Source organism: Bufo gargarizans, chromosome 4 (genome assembly GCF_014858855.1).
Source record: "Bufo gargarizans isolate SCDJY-AF-19 chromosome 4, ASM1485885v1, whole genome shotgun sequence".
NCBI lineage: Eukaryota > Metazoa > Chordata > Amphibia > Anura > Bufonidae > Bufo > Bufo gargarizans.
Window position 1 is genome coordinate 263,068,045 of NC_058083.1, and position 18,538 is coordinate 263,086,582.

General features: G+C 44.6%; 1 protein-coding gene across 1 annotated transcript in view; it reads right to left on the bottom strand.

Moving 5' to 3' along the window:
* Positions 1–404: 404 nt before the first annotated feature.
* The window catches only part of GPR63 (G protein-coupled receptor 63), a 38,986-nt gene continuing 20,852 nt past the window's right edge, over positions 405–18,538 (bottom strand). Inside the window, exon 2 of the mRNA XM_044290540.1 lies at positions 405–7,586. Coding sequence (XP_044146475.1) covers positions 6,198–7,454 — 1,257 coding nt within the window. The 5' untranslated portion in view covers positions 7,455–7,586 and the 3' untranslated portion in view covers positions 405–6,197. The remainder of the gene's footprint in view (positions 7,587–18,538) is intronic.

Sequence of the window (18,538 nt, forward strand, 5' to 3'; positions counted from 1 at the left end):
AGCTACAAGATATAACACAACCTAAAGGTGGATCTAGACAAGCAGATAATTGTTTAAAAGGGAACCTGTCACCAGGATTTTGTGTATAGAGCTGAGGACATGGGTTGCTAGATGGCCGCTAGCACATCCGCAATACCCAGTCCCCATAGCTCTGTGTGCTTTTATTGTGTAAAAAAAACCTATTAGATACATATGCAAATTAACCTGAGATTAGTCCTGTATGTGAGATGAGTCAGGGACAGGACTCATCTCAGGTTCATTTGCATATGTATCAAATAGTTTTTTTCCACACAATAAAAGCACACAGAGCTATGGGGACTGGATATTGCGGATGTGCTAGCGGCCATCTAGCAACCCATGTCCTCAGCTCTATACCCCAAATCCCGGTGACAGGTTCCCTTTAAGCAGTTAACAGACACGAGCGACTACCAACCGAACTTTCTAGCAGACAACTAGCATTTAAATGAAAGGATTATAGTGTTAAAAAAAAAAAAAGAAAACTAAAAAAATCTGATCGTATATTTACTTATACACCTGCCTACACAGGGCTGTCCATCATCAAGAATGCACACGATACACATTTACATGATGTAATTTATTAATGACAAATGAGGATTGTACTTGTTCGCATCAATGATTTAACAGACGTTGAACGAGAGTTTTTTTTTTGTCAGATCGTTCAATCGTTAGAAACGTTTACATACCACAATTCTCCATCTTCCATTGCTTGAGTTCAAATCGTAACAATTATCTGCTTGTCTAAATCCACCTTAAAGAGGACCTTTAATGGTTTTATATTAATTGAGATAAATACCTTTCCTTGCAGGGTACCCCCCTCTGATGCTGCCACCATGCCTTATTTTTTAAAATATCGCTCCTACGCCTCGCTGTGCCCCCTTCTCCTTCTCCCTGGCTGTGACGCTCTCCGCTGTGATTGGATCGCGGCACAGCCAGGGAGAAGGAGACGCCCATTGAGAAACCCTGGCGTCTCCTCCTCCCTGTACTGATGCTCAGGATTAATATACTGAGCTGGAAAACTACAGGGAGACACAGTGGGGCATAGGAGCAATATTTTTAAAAATCAGGCAGGGTGGCAGCATCAGCGGGGGGTACCCTGCAAGGAAAGGTATTTATCTCAATTAATATAAAACCATGAAAGGTCCTCTTTAAGGCTACGTTCACATTTGCATTCAGCCAGATCCATTGCAACAAGACCCTCCAGTGGCACCACGATGGACCCAACTCACTTACAATCGGATTGGTTTAGTTTCACAAAGAAGTTAGTCATTTTGACAAGAATAATGACACAAAGCAGTTCTGAACAGAGCCTAAGCCTGACAGACACTGGTGGTCAGTAGAGATTACACGTGGCAATATGTTTCTGGGTACGATAGGCAGCATTAAAGGGGTTTTCCAAGATATTTTAACTGATGACCTATCCTCTGGATAGGTCATTAGTAGAAGATCAGTGGGGGTCCAACACCCGGGAACCCCGCTGATCAGCAATTAGAGAAGGCGCTTGCACAAACCGTAGCGCCGCGGCCTTCTTACAGCTTTCCCTAGGCCATGTGACTAATGAACATGACGTCACATAGCCTAGGTGCAGCTCAGCCACATTGAAGTTGACAAGACTTAGCGCGATACCAACCACAACTGCTATCAAATGTACAGCGCTCTGCTTGGTGAGCAGAGAAAAGGCTGCTCTCAAACAGCTGATCAGCAGGGGTCCCAGGTGTCAGACCCCCGACTGATCAGATACTGATGGCCTATACAGAGGATCTTTAAAAACCCTTTTAAACAGGTTGGCAGGGCTTTTTATATTGATGACCTATCCTCAGGGTAGGTCATCAATATCAGATCAGCGGAAGTCTGACAGCCAGCACCCCCGCCGATCAGATGTATGAGGAGACTGGAGTGCAGTGTGCACATGCCGTCTCTCTTCCTGCTGCTATGTCTATGGCAAATCAGCAGCGGAGCAGGAAGCGAGAAGGTAAACGGCACGTGCACACTTGGTGCCGTCTCCTCATACAGCTGATCGGCGGCGGTGCCGGGTGTCGGACCCCCGCCAATCTGATGTAGATGACCTAGCCTGAGGATAGGACATCAATATTAAAAACCTGGACAACCCCTTTAATGCTGGCTATATAATCAGATCTTTTAGTAGGGTCAGACAACAGTTGGTTGGAGATAGCAGTATTTAACAGCATGTCTTATTTCACAGGGTCAGATCAGATATTAGGTCCCTTTATCTATCATATTCAAAACATCATTCTTTTGTAGGTCTTTTAAGATCATAAAGAAGAAACATTTCTAAAGTGTAAAACAGGGAATGTGCCCCTTTCTCTTTTGTGGCAGTTTTGAATCGTCCAAAAAACAGGTCACAGGGCTTTCACATTTGATATGAAATGAGCCTTAAGGCCCATGACCAGATCTTGATGAACAAACATTCATATGAACACTTGGCCCCGATAACTGACTCATGTAAATGTGGTGGAGATCACCCTATAAATGAGCAAAAGATTTTTTTTTTCTCGGGTGATCATCTTTCTCAACAGCAAATCGTCCAGTTTAACCAGCAATGTGCTGCAGACGAACAATGAAATTCTAACAGTTCCTACCGATACAGCACCAGGCTCCATCAGATGGGGGGAGATCTGTTTTTGGGATCGGTGGCAGTCCCATGTGAACAATTATGTGGGATCTATATGAGGCACTGTCAATAATACTTAAACTCTTGCCACGGCTAGAATATTAGGACTCAAGCTTAGATCCTGATATCATATTAAAGCCCAGATTCTTAGCTTTTGTTGCAGTAGGAGATATAGCACTAGTTTGAAGAAAGAAAATTAAACATTTTGCTTTCTACTTTGTGTAAGGTGAGAGTGGGAGGAGACCACAAGTGATATCAGGAAGAAAGATCACAGCCTATTACGGTCATCTCTCACCTGTACAGCATCCAGGGGGGGGGGGATTCAGGGACTTTTCTTCATGTCATCACCCCTCTTACCAATCAGGGAGCATATGAGATCTCCGATTGTCGCAATTGGGGGAGTTTGTGGAAAGATCGTAATATTTCATAATATATTTAATTACTTTCTGCACCTAATCAGATTGTCAGTCAACTGTGTGATGCAAATGTTTACTGGCATCTGGATCATGCAAATTTTTGGTCTATTTAGTTCTGTCTGCTTCCAGAAAATGCATGGGCAAAGAGACATGATGTTATTTTTTAATTCATGTTCTTCAGCTTCTGTAGATTATTACACAAACTTTGGGTAAGAGATTAGAAACCTGTTACTAACATTTTTAAAGGGGTTGTTGTTATTAGGTAGACATCCCCCCATCCACAGGATAACTGTCTGCCCCAAGAACCAAACTCCTGCCGAGTATGAGAAAGAGGCCCCGTGCTCCCCGGTTTACATGGGGTTGTGGTCATGCATGCGTACTGCTGCTCCATTCAACTCTAAGGGGCTGCTGAAGATAGCCAAGCACTTGTACTCCGCCATCTCCAGCAGTCCCATAGAATTGAATAAAGCGTGGACAAGTATACTTAATAAATGCGCCCCTTATTTCCTATCCTGTGAATAGGGGATATTGACTTCTTGGGACGACTCCTTTAAAAGGACTTTCTTATCTCGACAAGAACACTGTGATTTGAATGCTAATATCCATAGGTGGCTGCAAAGTTCTTAAAAAGATTCTTAATGTATAAGGCCTTTTGACATACAGTATGCATTGCACTTCAGTCATCAAATGGCTTATCAGAAAACACTTTACGCACTTTAGATTGGAACAGATCATTTTGGGACTTCCTGAATGTACTGCGCTTAAAGCCATATATACATTTCATAACTTCATTTTCAATTGTAAAATGTTCCCTAATGTAAAATGAGATATCCTGAGATAACTGGCTTTAGTTTTTGCAAGTCAATTCCAATGCACACTGGTCTGACAAAGTGAACAGTGCAATCAAGTCATGTATATTAATATAGGGGAGAACACATTCATCCACAGGTCATACAAAAAGTAAGCAGATATACAATTAAATTCCAGTGACACAGAAAGAAAGCTGGCCCGCTGTGAAGTCCAGGCCGGCGTTGGTCAGGAAAAAGAGTTGTGCTTTAACAAGAAATACACGGGTTCTGCATACAAACCTAAAGCTCAGCACCATCCTATTTCTGGAAATCGATTGATACAACGTCCATGGTGGTAGAAGAGTCCGTCTTGTCTAGTACAGGCAGTTACTCATTACTTCACTAGAACTTAAACAGCAAATACTAACACATTACGTATTCTTGTGGTCTGTATAATGTATAGTCTGAAAACCACGAGAAATACTTTTCCAACCATACAATTTGTTAAAAAAATAAGATTATAATCAGGGCACAAACCGTGCAGCTTCAGAGAAGGTCAATGCAGACCAGAGGCTCCTCCATCTGTTGAATGCTGTTTTGGGGGTTAATGAACCTCATCAGTACAGAACACACAACTGGTTGTCTGGATGAGATGTGGCAAATTAAATTGTTCACGTTCTGGTTAATGTATTTTCTACAGATCATTTCATCTGTAAATTTCATTTTCCAGGCATGGTATATTTAGAACCTGCCATGAATCTAAAATGCAGTATGGTGCTGCATAGTGGGGAACAATGACGCAGATGCCCTGAAACTGTATATGACTGTAGCGCTGTTATTTGTAAATTTAAAGGGGCTGTCTGACCTAAATAAAAAGGAATGTGCTTGATTTATAATAAATAAATAAAATAAAATTCACCTTTCCAGGAGGCCCCCTTCCAACAAGGCACCTCCCGTTTGTCCTTGATGGAGAGGATGTGACAGAGACCTGTTCTGGGTCACAAGACCTCAGCAGCCAATCAATGGATCCAGTGGTCACAAGTATGGCACGTCACTTCTGCTCGGCAATAATATGTTGTCGTTATACACTGACTATCTGCAGTGGTCTCGTGACCAAGATTATGGTAGGTCCTCATCACTTCCAGTCCAACAAGGACCAGCAGGAGGAGCGGCACTGGAATGGAGGGCACCTAGAATGGCAAGTCAGGTTTTTTTTTTTTTTTTTTAAATCAGTCCTGCCCAACAAGGATTTTGCAATCAGCCCCCCTCCTCAATATCTTGTGGCCAACCTCTTGAAGATTTAATATGACTCCTTCTTGACTCAATTTGGATAAGACTTTATTGCTAGGTATGGGATGCAGGATCAATGCAAGCTAGATGGTAATCTGAGGACGAGACGTTTAGTACGCTGCAGCAACAACGATGACAGGTTGTCAACAGCGATCATTTTATGTGTGTCCGATCAGAAAGGATCAGTATTAGACATCTGGATCATTTGGGTGCCCTAAACAATTTTACACCTCTAGTTACTTATGCAGTTTAGACATACTGTGTATGTATGTCCACAGTAGTGGCGCCACCTGAAGAACTGTATCTCCATTACCATAACATACATTATATAAAGGGAAACCATGTATCTGGTTGAAAAAATAAAAATAAAATAAAATGTTACCCAATTCAGAATTTCGGCATACAGTTCGCTGTATGCTTTTCCATTTCACAGTATCTTAGCCCTGATTATAATATTATATTATATTTACCATTATGACTGAAGACCTACCTAGTGTGTTCAGGCACTGTACATTAAATGTGAATATATTCGGTTACAAAAAAAAATATGTACGGTCTTAATATTTCCACTGCTAAACACCAAAGGGACAGAGGGGCGAGAGAAGATCTGATAAAGTGCACAAACGCTTTCACCAGTCTGCAGGGGGTGAGAATTCGGTCTGCCCCTCATACAGCCATGTCCGGAAACGGCTAAAAGATAGGCAGATACACTACTGATATTGGGAACTTCTGAAGAGATCCTGCAAAGTTCAGCTACAGAACATTTTTTGGCTCAAATCTAATAGCAAAAGCAGCAACATTTGTTTCAGAAAAATGACACATCCACTGATTGTAGCAGCATACAAGGTGCCCGCAATAACACCAACTGCAGGCCTGGTAAGCATCAACCTTACATGGATTTACCATAAATCCTAGAGGTAACACGTATTATTCTGTCATGTACATTTCTTCCTGGCAGAGAACAGACTGCATCACCTTTTGCACAAGGGAAATAGTTGAAAACATTAAATATCTTATGGCAGTCACGCTAAGAAAAAAAAATAATGCAAAAATTCACACTACAGATCTGTGTTCCCCGCACACATATATGGCGCTGGGCCGGATTCTTCTTCTTGTGTGTCCTGGTAACTGGGGTAAAAATTTGAAGTACTTGGGCATTAGATCTAAACAAGCATCCCGGAATTTCTTAATCCTCCAGTAGTAGATTATTGGGTTTAGTGCAGACTTGAGGTAGCATAGCCAAAGAAGCCACGTGCTGATCTCAAAAAAGTTGCTCTTGTTGTAAAAGTCACTGTTAAATGTGGCGACGAGGCTGTACGTAGCGAATGGTGCCCAGCAGACGATGAAGACGATGAATAAAATCAATATGGTAGTGAAGGCACGGGTTTTAAAGCTGATGTCTATATTCATTTGGAAAGGCCTTTGAAGGCTCATGAGACCTAGCTTGCTTGCTTGGCTAAGGCATATGCTGTCCGGATGGCTATGTATACGGACTGCATTGTGCCGCACAGTGTTCAATATGCCCATAAAGGCATAAAGCATCACCATAAAAGGAATAAAAAAGAAAATCAGTACCACAAGAATCACGTAGGCTTTATAGCCGGCATTTGTAGTGTAGCCAAACACGCACTGCGGAGCTCTAGACGGTACTTGAAGGTGTGGGTTCCCAACAGCCAGAGGAAAAGCTATGCACAAAGAGGTGGCCCATGAAATTGCAATAAGAATCTTTGCCCGGTGGGGATTGAGTTTATCTTGTTTCTGTACAATAATTAGAAACCGGTCTATGCTTATTATAAGCAGGATGGCAACACCTTCTATTACAAACAGCCAAAAAAACATGGCTGATACTCTACAGAAGACTTCTCCAAAAATCCACTCGGTTATGATGATGGTGATCAAAGCAAAGGGCATGTTGAGAATGGAAAGCAGTAAGTCGGCAAATGCCAGGCTTGCCAGAAGAATATTAATTGCCGATCGCATGGCAGCTTTTTGGTACACCATGAGACAAACGACAAAGTTTCCAAGGAATGACAGTAAGAGAATAATAATCATCACGGCAGAGAGTATTATCTGAAGGGGTAAATTCAAGGTCTCAGAAAGATCTTTCGTAGCTTGTGTGGTAGAAGCAGTTGTGTTCACCGGTAGTGTACCAGTTGTGGTCATGGCAACTGGACCGTATTTTGGTGGAACATCCAAGTGGCCACGAAAGGAAGGCTGTGGCGTTAAGTTTGTATAGCCATTTACATATATGATGTGTGTGCTATAGGAGGTCACGGGATGAGCGGGTGTAAGCATTGCTGAGAAAACCATAATTGTCCGGTCCAGTTGAATCAATGTAGGCTAACAATTCTGGAGAGCTGTCGCCTTCCATGGGTCTTATTCCACAGGTAATAGTGGTGCAACAGTAAATCCATGGTCAATTCCCAAGGGATCTTCTGCAAACTGAAAATCAAAGAAAAAGCACACATTATAATGGTATCTATAATAGGGTTCACATGTTAATGCATCATATTAGGTTAGAAACTATATACAATATTCACATTCTCACATGCTGCTGAATGCAAATACAATCTGAACATCTACCTATAGCCTCTGTAAATTAAAGGCGTTTCCAAGGATTAGAAAAGAAAGGTGCTTTCTTCCAAAAACAGCGCTGCACCTGTCCACAGGCTGAATGTGGTATGATTTCTCAGTCCCATTCAATTCAATGGAGCTGAGCTGCAATACCAGGCGAAACCCATGGACATGTGTAGCGCTAATCCTGTTGAAAGATTCAGATTGCCCCATGAACGAGCATTTGGTCGGTCATCGGTGACAGTATAAGGCTACTTTCACACTAGCGTTTTTCTTTTCCGGCACTGAGTTCCGTCCTAGGGGCTCAAATCCGGAAAAGAACTGATCAGTTTTATCCTAATGTATTCTGAATGGAGAGTCCGTCCCTCAGGATGTCTTCTATTCAGTCTTTGACTGATCGGGCTTTTCAGAAAAACGTAGCATGCAGTATTTTTACCTCCGGCCCAAAATCCTGAACACTTTGACTGAACGCCGGATCTGGCCTTTTCCCCATTGACTTGCATTAACGCCGGATCCGGCGCCGTGTGTTCAGTCAAAACGGATCCGGCTTTTGCATGTTAAACCCGAAAAATAGGGAAAAAAAATTTAAGTCCATAAATGCCGGATCCGTTTTTTCCCAATGCATTCTTCCATTGTAATCGAAAGCCTGATCAGGATTCAAATGTAATCAGTTTTCAAACGTTTTTCCGGATCCGGCGGGCAGTTCCGGTGTCGGAATTGAACGCCGGATTCAAACAACGCTAGTGTTAAAGTAGCCTTACACTGCCAGATCATTGCTAACCAGCATTACTAGGAAGGCTCGTTAGCGATGATCAGGCAGGCTGCCAGTCTAATACACCCTTTAGTCTGTACAGATCACTTTACTGCCGTTATCTGCATTCCGTCATATTAGAAGTCTATGGGCCGCATAACGGACCTGGATGGTTTCCATTATGCAGGAGTCCTATCCTGCATAACTGAAACCAGATGGATCCGTTCTGCTGCCCATAGACTTCTACAATGAGGGAATGCAAAATGGAACTCCGTCATAGTCTGCGATAACGGAATCTATAACAGAATTGCTACCCAACCCAAAAACATCAAGTTCGCTCATCCCTACTCAAACACTCATTTAACCCCTTAACAGTTTTGCCAAAGCTCCGCTTGGGCCTTGAGAAAGAGGAGAGCTCAGGTAGCAAGATGAGGGCTACTTTAACCCCTCATATCTCAAAATTGGTAGCAGCTAGAGATATGGGCTTAGTCTTGTTTGAAAGGTGATAACTATTTGATTGGTGGATAGGGGATGAATTCTCACAACCGGAATACTCCAAGCTAAAAGTTTTCTCAGTTTGATAAGAATTTTGTCTAAATGAGTGTTTAGGAGCCATTTGGAGAGTAAACAAGGGGTACAGATTGAGCCATCAGAGCAGCTCTCTGACAGATTCAGTTTGCAGATGCAGTGAAACTGAAAGCTGTAGACAAAAAAAAAAAAAGAAGTTGACATTTTTTTTAATAAAAGACCAACTGAAAAATGAAAATAAGAAGTATAATAGAACATTGCTCCAACATAGCGTATAAACAATTAGCAGAGCTAATCTGTTCTGAACGTATGTAAGGCACGTCCAATTCGTGGAGTGTAAAGTCAATATAAATCTGTGAGGATACTTAGGACTACCAAACCTAACCTGTATAATCAAGTAAATTGCACCCAACCTTAAGGGGTTAAGCTTCAAAGAGCTCTTTGAAATGATAGAGACACCTCAGCTGGGGCCTCAATTATGGCCCAACTGTTTCTATGGCAACCATACAATCCATCTGGCAGGAGTAGCCTAAATTCCAGTAATTTCTATCTGTAATAGATGCCCAACAGAAAAGAAAAAAAAAGGATGAGAAAAAGCATTTATACATTTTTTGGAAGTTAAAAGTTGTAGAAAACATTCTGCCGATGAATGCAATCCTCACAGATAATTGAACACTAAGGGCAAGAGAGATAAACATAGTACAAAGCCAACAGTGAGCGCGGCAATATGGCCAATTAATCACGATAACCGTGGGCCGCATCGGCACAGCGCACCCCAGCAATAATAATCCAGCTAAAGCTAAATGCTAAACACAGCCAAGGCAGGCCGCTTACAACGGTGTGAAGAGTCCGCGGGCCCTGGCAAGGATAACAACTGGTCTCCTTTGGCCAGTCTAGTCTCACAGGAAGGTAAACATAGGTCTAATTTGTTGACAACTCAGGGTTTCCTCTAGCGTACTAGTCCCCAGGTATACTGGCTTTACCGCGCCCTCTGCCAGTTCACTACTGGCAGTAAGGCTCAGTTCACATTTCCATGGAAGACTTCGTTATACGCCTGAAATTCCTTCACATTTGACAGAAACACGATAAACCCATTATGGAATCAATGGGCACCACAGGTGCCTGCCATATAATGGATCCCGCACTTCACTATTTTCGTTTTTTTGCTCCTGTCCCCTATATAGAAATAAAGTAAATGATATCAATCTGGCTGGTATATATTGATGTTATATACTTGTTAAGGCACCCCCTAGTGGCTTTTGATTATCTCTCAGAATATGCAAATCAGAAATGGAACTGCTCCTAGACCTTGTCGTAAAATGCAAACATTTAGCGCATTCCTGTAGCATCAAGTTTTAGACACATTTATGAATCAAAACGCTCAATGAGGGCTGTGGCCTAGAGGGAAAAGAGGCAGGTCTCTTAATAAATTAGGCGCATCTTACTCTAGCTCACTGGGGATCAAGACTAGCGTATGGATAAATCTCTTCCTATGCTTCCTAGGGGTACTAAAAGTGGGAATGATTTGAGGTGTACTTGTAGACCATAGATTATTTCTGGGCAGCAGTGTCAGCTGTTTCTAAGGCTAGTAGAATACTGTCATGTATTAAAGGGGCCGTCTCACTTCAGCAAATTGTGTTTATCATGTAGAGAAAGTTAATTCAAGCCACTTACTAATGTATTGTGATTGTCCATACTGCTTCCTTTACTGGCTTGATTCATTTTTCCATCTCATTAGGCACTTCTCATTTCCATGGTTATGACCACCCTGCAATTCAGCAACGGTGGCCGTGCTTGTACACTAAAGGAAAAAGCTCCAGGCTATGTGCCCTCCCATGGTTCTGGCCACCAGACAGCCTGGCGCTGTTTCCTATAGTGTGCAAGCACGGCTACCGCTAATGGATTGCAGGGTGGTGGTAACCATGGAAACGAGCAATGTATAATGTGATGGAAAAGTGAATCAAGCCAGGAAAGGAGACAATATGGATAATAACAATACATTAGTAAATGGCTTGTATTAACTTCCTCTACATAATAATGGTCCATTCACACGTCCTTAGTGTATTGCGGATCCTCAATACACCCGCCCGGCACCCTCAGAACTGCCTATTCTTGTCCGCAATTGTCCAGAAGATCGGGGGCGCTCTGGAAATGCGGATGAGGACAGCACCCGTTCCGCAATTTGTGGATACGGACGTGTGAATAGACCCTAAATGCTACTTTCTGAAGTGAGACAAGCCCTTGCCCTTTAAAGGGACTCTGTCAGCTCCAAACACCTCCAAACTAGAGTAAGCAGTGGATAGAGTAAGTGACGCCCAGTCCAGTCATGTCATTTCTATCTTCATACTCACTTGCACTCCGATGCAGTGCTCCCACAAACCACCAGTAAAATGCATTGAGAGGACCCCTCTCCATTAAGTGAATGAGCTCAGGGAGTCCTCTCAATTCATTTTACTACTGGTTTGTTGGAGAACAATGTCAGAATGTAAGCGAGTATGGACTCTGCATCACTTACACCATACACTGCTTATTCTAGTTTGGGGGATGTTTCAAAGCTGACAGATTCCTATTATAAGAGGCATGGGCTCATGGGACAGGGATGTAATATTACCAGAGTATACAGCATTAGTACAGATTCCCTGAAGTTAGCAAAGGTGCAAAAAAAAGATAACTGATAAGGGGTATGGAGAGTCTTGAGGTGCATTTACACCTGCTGAGGAAAAGCAGATTGGCAGGAAGGAAGCGTTCCTTCCCGACAGTCAGCTGCTCATTCATTGAGGGTGAAGCTCTGCATTTACAGGTGAAACTCGAAAATAATTTAAATATTGTTCAAAAGTTCATTTATTCAATAATGCAACTTAAAAAGGTGAAACTAATATACAGCATTACATGCAAAGCGAGATATTTCAAGCCTTTATTTGTTATAATTTGGATGATTATGGCTTACAGCTTATGAAACCCCAAAGTCACAATTTCAGAAAATTTTGTGAAAAGGTTCAATATTCTAGGCTCAAAGCGTCATACTCTAGTCAGCTAATTCATCCATAACACCTGTAAAGGGTTCCTGAGCCTTTAAATTAGTTTCACCTGTTAAAGGGGTTGTCCAGGTTCAGAGCTGAACCCGGACATACCTCCATTTCACCCAGGCAGCCCCCCTGACTTGAGCATCGGAGCAGTTCATGCTCCAATGCTCTCCTTTGCCCTGCGTGATTTAGCACAGGGCAAAGGCATTTTCAAGAGTTCAGGAGACGAACCGGTCTCTCTATGGGGCTGCCAGGAAATCCGGTGACGTCACTGGTACTGATGGGCGGGCTTTAGCACTGCCCTAGCCTGTAAAACGGCTAGGGCAGCACTAAAGCCTGCCCATCAGAGTCGGTGACGTCAACAAACACACTGCCGGGCGGAAGTTTTCGCTCGGCAGTGTGTTATGATAAACAAAAGAGCTTCGATGCTAGCGTCAGGGATGCTTCCAGGGTTAAAATAAGGGTATGTCCGGGTCGGGTTCTGAACCCGGACAACCCCTTTAAGTTGTATTACTGAAATAAATGAACTTTTGCTCAATATTTAAAAAAATAATAATTCTGCAGGGGTGTGTCCCGCATCCAGTAAAACCCTGATATTTCATCGAAGTACTGTATGTGTACTGTATGTGTCGATGTAGTGTGAATACGGGTAAAAACCGAAGGCGATAACCTATTGGTCTCCTTGGCACAATTCTGCATCCATTCCTGAGGACACTATATAAAATACTTCTTAACCGCTGTGAGACCTCAGCACACGTTTAATTGAATGGCGTTTGTGGGTGCACGTCTCCTGACAAGCTCCTTCCACCCGCGGAGTAAAAAAAATAAATAGCTTGTACTTGACTTTCGGAGACAGCACACCGGAGTCAGCAAATGGCTTTATATTCAATCAAGCTTGACAAAGGGCACCGAACTGGGCCCGAAATGTTGCCATAGGCAATAAATATTATGAGATTGTACCACTGGTAAAATAAAGATTGAATATAAAGCCATTTGCTGACTCCGGTGTGCTGTCTCCGAAACACCTATTTCAAAACTATATATAAAATACTGTCCTCATATAAAAATCAGAAGACACTTACATATTGCTGGTTCTATTTGGGGGAACTGTCTGCTGTAAGTGAGAACAAGTGTTCCCCATTTCTTTTTGTGTTGACATATTCCTTTTTGATTTAAATAATAGGTCCTTTCTATTTTTATTTTGGGCAATATGCAAAGCTCTGGCCAACAGCCAGTCAGCATACCCCCTATATCTAAGGCAGTCCCATATTAGTTGACACTCTCTCTGGAAGGCAATATTCGTGCTACAATTCTTCCATGCCCGAATAAATTCACCCACCGGTATGGCTTTAACTGTGTGAATAGAGTGAGGACTGGTTGCCTTTAGAATAGTATTACCAGAGACCTTTTTACAATAAGTCTCCGTAAAAATACACCGATTTGTAATTCCAGTCAGCCTCAAATCCAAAAAACACACTGATTGTATATCCATATGGTGGGTGAACTTCAAATTGTCAACTATGCCAACAATAATCTATACAAAGTCTGGTATGGCAGAGACATCACCGCTCCAAACGAGCAGCAAATCATCAATGTATCTGCCATACCAGATGATGTCCCCCCGAAAATTGATTAGGCTCAGAAAAAACTAAGCCCTCCTCCCAATACGCCATAGTTAAATTGGCAAGGGATGGTAAAAATGTAGCCCCCATGGACATGCTCGTAATTTGTACAAAGAATCAGAACAAAAATAATTGTGGTTCAAAAGAAACAATGTAACCTCCACTATATAATGAATATACTCCATTGAATGTCTACTGAATCTGTAAATTATATTCCAGAGCTATATTATGAGGAATAGAGGGGTACAGGGAGACTACATCCATAGTTAACCATTTATATTCTCCCTTCAACGTTTTCCCCAAAAACGCTCCAAGTACATCAGATGAATCTCGTTAATTTCTAACGATAATTTGTTTTCCCTTAGTCCTAACAGCAGCACAGATGGGGTTAACTGCCCCCCGTGGACTGGTAGGACCGGCGGAATTTTTAATGAGCCCAAAGATTAAACCAATAAAAGAACTCCAGCTCCCTTAAGGGGAGGGGTTCATCCCCCAGCCCACCGTGTATGTCACAAGAAAAAAAGTACTTAGGGCGGGAAATTTGTGTGGTGCTGTTAGGACTAAGGGAAAACAAATTATCGTTAGAAATTAACGATTCCCTTACGTCCTACCAGCAGCACAGATGGGGAGATAGCAAGAAGAATCCCCTAGGGAGGGTCCTCATGCTCGGCAGAAGTAAGGACTGTCTGCCCAAAGGCCGAGAACTCCGATATCCTAGCATCGATCCTATAATGGGAGATGAAGGTAGACTCAGAGCTCCAGGAAGCTGCCTTACAGATCAACTCTAGGGGGAGAAGATTTCTTTCCGCCACAGAGGTAGCTACGGCCCTTGTAGAATGGGCCCTCACAAACTCCGGAGGATCTAAGGCTTGGGAAATGAAGGCTTCCCTAATGGCTTCCTTAACCCAGCGACTAATGGTCGTTTTAGACGCTTTACGGCCTTTTGACTTACCGGCAAACAGGATAAAGAGATTTTCATCCATCCTGAACTCTTTGGATCTATCCACATAGATCTGAAGGCATCTAGCTATGTCCAGTGGATGTCGGACTGGAGCATCAGGGGAGGAGGCAGAGAACAATACAGGTAGAGAGACTACCTGATTAATATTTTGAAAGGTAGAAACCTTAGGTCTAAAGTAAGGTAGAAATTTCAGAAGGACCCTATCTTGTAGAAACATGGTATAAGGGTATGACGCGGAGAAAGCTTGACGCTCCAAAACTCTTTTGGCCGAAGTTATGGCCAGAAGAAAAACCATCTTAAGTGTTAAGAGTTTAAAACTTGCCTCCTCCAAGGGTTCAAAGGGGGGAGATGCTAGCCCCCTAAGAACAACTGACAAATCCCATTGAGGAACGGGTCTCAGTATTGTAGGCTTCAATCTTTCCGCTCCTTTAAGGAAGCGCTTGATGAGCGGGTCCCGAGAATATGGTCTGTTAAGACAGGCCGAGATGGCAAACACTTGGACCTTCAGGGTAGAAGGGGAGAGACCTCTGTCTATCCCATCCTGAAGGAACTGTAGGATCGCTGCGAGGGGCGGATCTGCAAACGCCACCTGGTTGGAGCTACACCAAGAGGTGAAGATCCTCATAATCCGGGAGTAGGCCTTTCTGGTAGACTCTGCTCTGGAATGCGATAATGTTCTCAGGACCGACTCAGAGAGCCCTTCTACTCTGGGAAGGGACTGGTCAACCTCCAGGCTGTCAGGTTGAATCTGTGCAGATCTGGGCAGAGATGAGTGTCCCACGACACCAGGGTCTGCTCCGGGGGGAGTCTCCAATATTGTTCCCGACTCATCTGAATGAGCTTGGTAAACCAGGATCTCCTGGGCCAAAACGGTATGATGGCTATTACCGAGGCCTGATCCTGACGGATTTTCATCAATACCCTCGGGATCATGGAAAAAGGAGGGAAGATGTACGCCAGCCTGAACCTCCACGGTATTGTCAGAGCATCTATCGCCAGGGGGTTGTCCTCCCTGTAAAGGGAACAGAACCTCTGTACCTTGGCGTTGAACTTGGTTGCCATGAGATCCACCTCTGGCATCCCCCACCTGAGGACTAATTGTTTGAAGATCTCTGGATGTAATGACCATTCCATGGTCGGTAGGCCGCGACTTAGGCGGTCCGCGATGACATTGAGGGAGCCTCTGATGTGAGTGGCGGATAGATGGGATAGGTTCAGCTCTGCCCACCGAAGAATTACCCCAATCTCTAAAAGAAGGGGTACGGATCTTGTGCCTCCCTGCTTGTTTATATAAAGCACGGCAGTCATATTGTCCGATTGGACTTTCACTGCTTTGCCCCGAATCCGAGGGGCGAAGTGAAGGAGGGCTAGCCGGATAGCACGCATCTCGCAGAGGTTTGAAGAAAGATGCCGCTCCTGAGGAGGCCAGGATCCCCGAACTGGGGACCCGTCTAGATGAGCGCCCCAGCCTACAAGGGACGCGTCCGTGGTCAATATGAGCCAAGCTGGTTGGGTCATAGACTTCCCCTCTGGTAGATGGAACCACCATCTGAGGGAATTCCGGGATTGGTTGGACAGGGAGCACAGGGAATCTAGCCCCTTGGGGCTGCCGTTCCATTTGCTTAAGACCTCCGATTGAAGAGGTCGGAGGTGCCATAAAGCCCAAGGGACTGCATCCGCAGCCGCTGACATGAGCCCCACCATCCTCATGAGGGTCCGTATGGAGACTCGTCGTGGTACGTAAAGGAACCTTGCTAGGTCCTGAATCCGCATTCTTCTTTCTGGTGTCAACTGGAGGGACATCTGCAAAGAGTCGATTATGAAACCCAGATAATGGATAGAAGTCGAAGGGCTCACGTTCGACTTCGACCAGTTGACCATCCAGCCTAGGCGGAGCAGAAAAGAAATTGCGACATGAAGTTGGTGGGAAAGTAGAGGGACTGAAGGGGCTAGAAGAAGCCAGTCGTCCAGGTAAGGGACAATGGTCAGACCTTGGAGTCTCAATGCTGCCACTACCGATACTACCACTTTGGTGAAGATCAGGGGGGCAGACGAGATTCCGAAGGGAAGGGCGGCAAACTGGAAATGTTTGCACACTCCTGATATCTGGACCGCGATCCTGAGAAACTTCCGGGAGGAAGGATGGATCGGGATGTGGAGGTAAGCGTCTTTGAGGTCCAGAGTAGCCATCACATCCCCAGGGTTGAGGAGGTGGCTGACTGACCTTATGGTTTCCATGCGGAACCTGGTCCTCCTTATGAAACGATTGAGAAATCTCAAATCTATAATCATCCGAAGATCTCCCGTCTTTTTGGCTACCAGGAATACTGGAGAATAAATCCCTAGACCCTTCTCCCCTGCCGGTACCTCCTCCAGGGCTCCCTTGGAAAGGTAGTCTTGGATATAGGCTTCCAAGACCCTTTGCCTGGTTGGCAAAAAACTGCGTGTGGCAATGAATCTTCCTGGGGGGGGGGGGGAAATAAGGTCTATTAGATAGCCGACGGCTACTATATTTTGGACCCAGGGGTCCCGGATTTCCTGGGCCCATACGTGACTGAAGAAGAGAAGACGCCCCCCCCACAGGGAGGTGGGGGAGGGGTATGGGAAAATCCAGAGGCGTAACGGCAGGGATAGCAGGGTTTATCCAAGAGCCTCATAGTCAGGAGGGCTTTGCCTCCCTGGTGGGTTTGCGGGAACGCCTAGAAAACTTTCTAGGCGGCCCCCCCCAATCCTTATGTCCCTGCTGTCCTGGTCGGCCTCCGCGGGCTTGTCTTCCCCTGCCTCGAAAGGGCTGTTGGGGAAGGCTCTTCCCCTTTTTGTCTGATAGACCCTCCATGATGGTGTCTAGCTCAGATCCGAATAGACGGCTCGGTTCAAAGGGGAGCCCACAGAGGTTATATTTGGACGCGTTATCCGCATTCCAAGGTTTGAGCCACAGAGGTCTCCTGGCGGCAGACACTAAAGCCATAGTCTTGGCCGCCAACTTTAATTGGAGTTGGGCTGTGTCACAGAGAAAATCCATGGCTAAGTTGACGGACTTAAAGGCAGCGAGAATATCGTCACGAGAGACACTCTGGTCAACATCCGTCTGGATCTGGTTCAGCTTGGTTCTGAGGAAGGAGGAGACCTCTGTGGCAGCAATAGAAGTCGAGGCCGAGGCTGCGGCCGCCGAGTAACCTCTTCTGAGGGTGCACTCTGCCCTCCTATCTAGAGGGTCCTGCAGGCTAGACCCATCGTCTGCAGGGACCAGAGTGCGCCTGGACAACTTGGCAATCGCCATGTCCACCTTAGGAATGGAACCCCATGATTCCACTAAGGGTATAGCCATAGGAAACATTAGTTTAAACTTCTTGGTAAGGACTGGGCCTTTTTCTGGCTTTTTCCACTCCGTGCGCATCACAGAGAGAAGGGTCTCATCTGCCCTAAAGACCCGCTGGGTCCGGCAGGCGGGATCGGAAGACTCCCCTACGTCAACATCATGGTCCCCCGACCTGATGGACCTTAGAAGCTTCTGGGTCTTTTCCGGTGGAAAGAAGCCAGAAGTCGCTTCTTCGTCATCCGAGGAAGATGACCCCACAGAAAGGGGCATAGGCCTATCGGTGGGGGCGGGCACCTCCATAGGTGTTTGGGAGGGAACGGGTAGTCTCTCGTTAAGGAGACTTACGACCCCTTTAATGGAGTCGTCGACATAAGTCTTAGCCCACTGGTACATATCCTGCATTGAAGGCTCTGTAGCAGTGGCGGAACGACAGCTGTTGCATCTAGAAAATGGGCAGCTGTCCTCAAGAGGCGTATTGCAGTCATAGCAAGCCAGGTGTCTCCTCTTGGTGGCTGATTTCCGTGGCTGATCGGGCTCTCTGGGAGAGGCCATAGCTAAAAGGGAACAAAAGGAGAGGAATTTAAAACATCATAAAAATGGAAATAAGGAAAAACCC